Source organism: Solenopsis invicta, chromosome 3, assembly GCF_016802725.1.
Source record: "Solenopsis invicta isolate M01_SB chromosome 3, UNIL_Sinv_3.0, whole genome shotgun sequence".
Classification (NCBI taxonomy): domain Eukaryota; kingdom Metazoa; phylum Arthropoda; class Insecta; order Hymenoptera; family Formicidae; genus Solenopsis; species Solenopsis invicta.
Genome location: NC_052666.1, coordinates 24,160,430 through 24,162,697, shown reverse-complemented (window position 1 = coordinate 24,162,697; position 2,268 = coordinate 24,160,430). Strand labels below are relative to the sequence as shown.

Sequence of the window (2,268 nt, the reverse complement as noted above, 5' to 3'; positions counted from 1 at the left end):
TGATATCGACTCTTATTTAACCAATCTTGAAGTTGCAATATTGGTCCAATATTGAAAAATCATGTCAACCCAATATTATCTATTGGATGTGAATTGATTTTCAATATTGGTCCAATATTGCAAAGTATGATATCGACCCTTATTTAACCAATATTAAAAAAATTAATAAATACGATATTATATATTGGTTGTGCATTGAGTTTTCAACATTGGTCCAATATTAGAAGGTTGACCACTTTAACCAATATTAGTCCAATTTTTTTTTAACCCAAGCGGTCACCCATCCAAGTCGCGACTCCGGTGAACGTTATTTAACCTGTGTGTTGCTACGAACTGATCCTTCGTGATGACCTGTGAAAGCTTTGTGCTGATACTTGTATATAACTGGTAGATCAGGTCAATATATGTTATCAAAAAAATGGAATATGTATAATTAAAGCACATTATTTACATAAACAAATATAAAATTATAGTTTTTTACTAATTTCACAAATGCGGAATAGTATCTGGAATAACCTTTCTGTTATTTGTTTGAGTAAGAATGCAATTAGAAAATATATGTTAATATAATACAAATTAAATATAAAAAATTTTTATAAAAAATTTTTATAAAAAAATTTTTATAAACAATTGAAAAATATTGTTTGCTTATTGGAATGTAGATTGAGGTTTCTTCATTTATGGACCTATTTCGTTTATTGATAATATTTACAATACAATTATTGACTCGTAACATTGGCAGCACATTAATATTTCTTTAATAACCAATATTCGCTTTAGATTTGGAAATCTTGACCAATAATGCGCTTCCAATATAAGTGCAATATTGTACCATTGTTAACTCGTAACATTGGCAGCACATTACCGTTTTTTTAAAAAACAATATTCGCTTTTGATTGGCAAATATTGGCCAATGCACTTCTAATGTAAGTGCAATATTATACAATTATTGACTCGTAATATTGGCAGTACATTACCGTTTCTTCAATAAACAATATTCGCTTTACATTGGCAAATCTTGGCAAATGCACCTCCAATGTAAGAGCAATATTATAAAATTGTTGACTTGTAATATTGGCAGTACATTACCATTTCTTTAATAAACAATATTCGCTTTACATTGTCAAATCTTGGCCAATGCACCTCCAATGTAAGAGCAATATTGTAAAATTGTTGACTCGTAATATTGGCAAAACATTGTCATTTCTTTAATAAACAATATTCGCTTTACATTGGCAAATCTTGGCCAATGCATCTCCAATGTAAATGCAATATTGTTTATGCAATATTTATTAAGTGGCGAGCAATATTACATGTGCAATTGATTCTATGACCAATATTGGCTCTTTATTAAGAAATATTGGCCAATGTACTCCCAACATAACCAATATTTCGCCAATGTTAACCAATGTAAAGCCAATGTACTGTGCTACTAGGGTATTTGTTGGCTATTGTGAAGATTCCAAAGGCTACCGATTATTTGATATAGAAGATAAAGGAAAGATTATCAAAGCAAGAGATGTTGTTTTCTTGGAAAATAAATTTTCAATAGAAGAAAGAAGCGAAGCAGATAATAATTTAAATTCTTATATTTATTTGAGTAATGAAGATAAAGAAGTTCTTTCTTCTGAAGAAGACATACAACAAAATGATATTAGATCAGAAAGAAGATCTGAAGAAGATGAAGAAGAATTTCAAAGTTTAACAGATCAAGAACAACAAGATGCTGAAGAAGACAATAGAGAAACAGAGAATAGACATCAAGATCATAAAGATCAAGATCAAGAGGATCAAGATAATGATAAAAATCAAGATCGAGAGGTTCAAGATAATGTAGGAGAAGACATTAGAGAAACAGAGAGAAGATATCCTAAAAGAAATAGAAAAGTAGCAAGAAGTTTTCCGATTATTTCCTGTTTCAAGCAACCTGTGAGCCAATTGATCCTAAGAATCTTACTGAAGTTTTGAAGCGAGATGACCATGATAAATGGAAAGAAGCAATGAGAGCAGAACTTCATTCAATGGCGAAAAATAAGGTTTGGACTTTGGTAGATCCTCCAGAGAATCAAAAAATAGTTAAAAATAAGTGGGTATTTCGTACTAAAAGAAATACAATGGGTGAAAAAGTCAAATATAAAGCTCGTTTAGTAGCTAAAGGTTTTACCCAAGAATACGGTGTAGATTACTATGAAACTTTCTCGCCAGTAGTAAGACATTCAAGTATAAGATTATTAATTGCACTTTCAGCTGAATTAAATTTAAATATAG

The 2,268-nt window shown here is 30.1% G+C and overlaps 1 protein-coding gene across 1 annotated transcript; it reads left to right on the top strand.

The window, feature by feature from the left end:
* Positions 1 to 1,419: 1,419 nt before the first annotated feature.
* Positions 1,420 to 1,968, top strand: LOC120357431 (glutamic acid-rich protein-like). The gene has a single exon (XM_039447636.1). It carries the CDS (start codon positions 1,420 to 1,422, stop codon positions 1,966 to 1,968), a length of 549 nt encoding a protein of 182 aa, XP_039303570.1.
* The last annotated feature ends 300 nt before the right edge of the window (positions 1,969 to 2,268 follow it).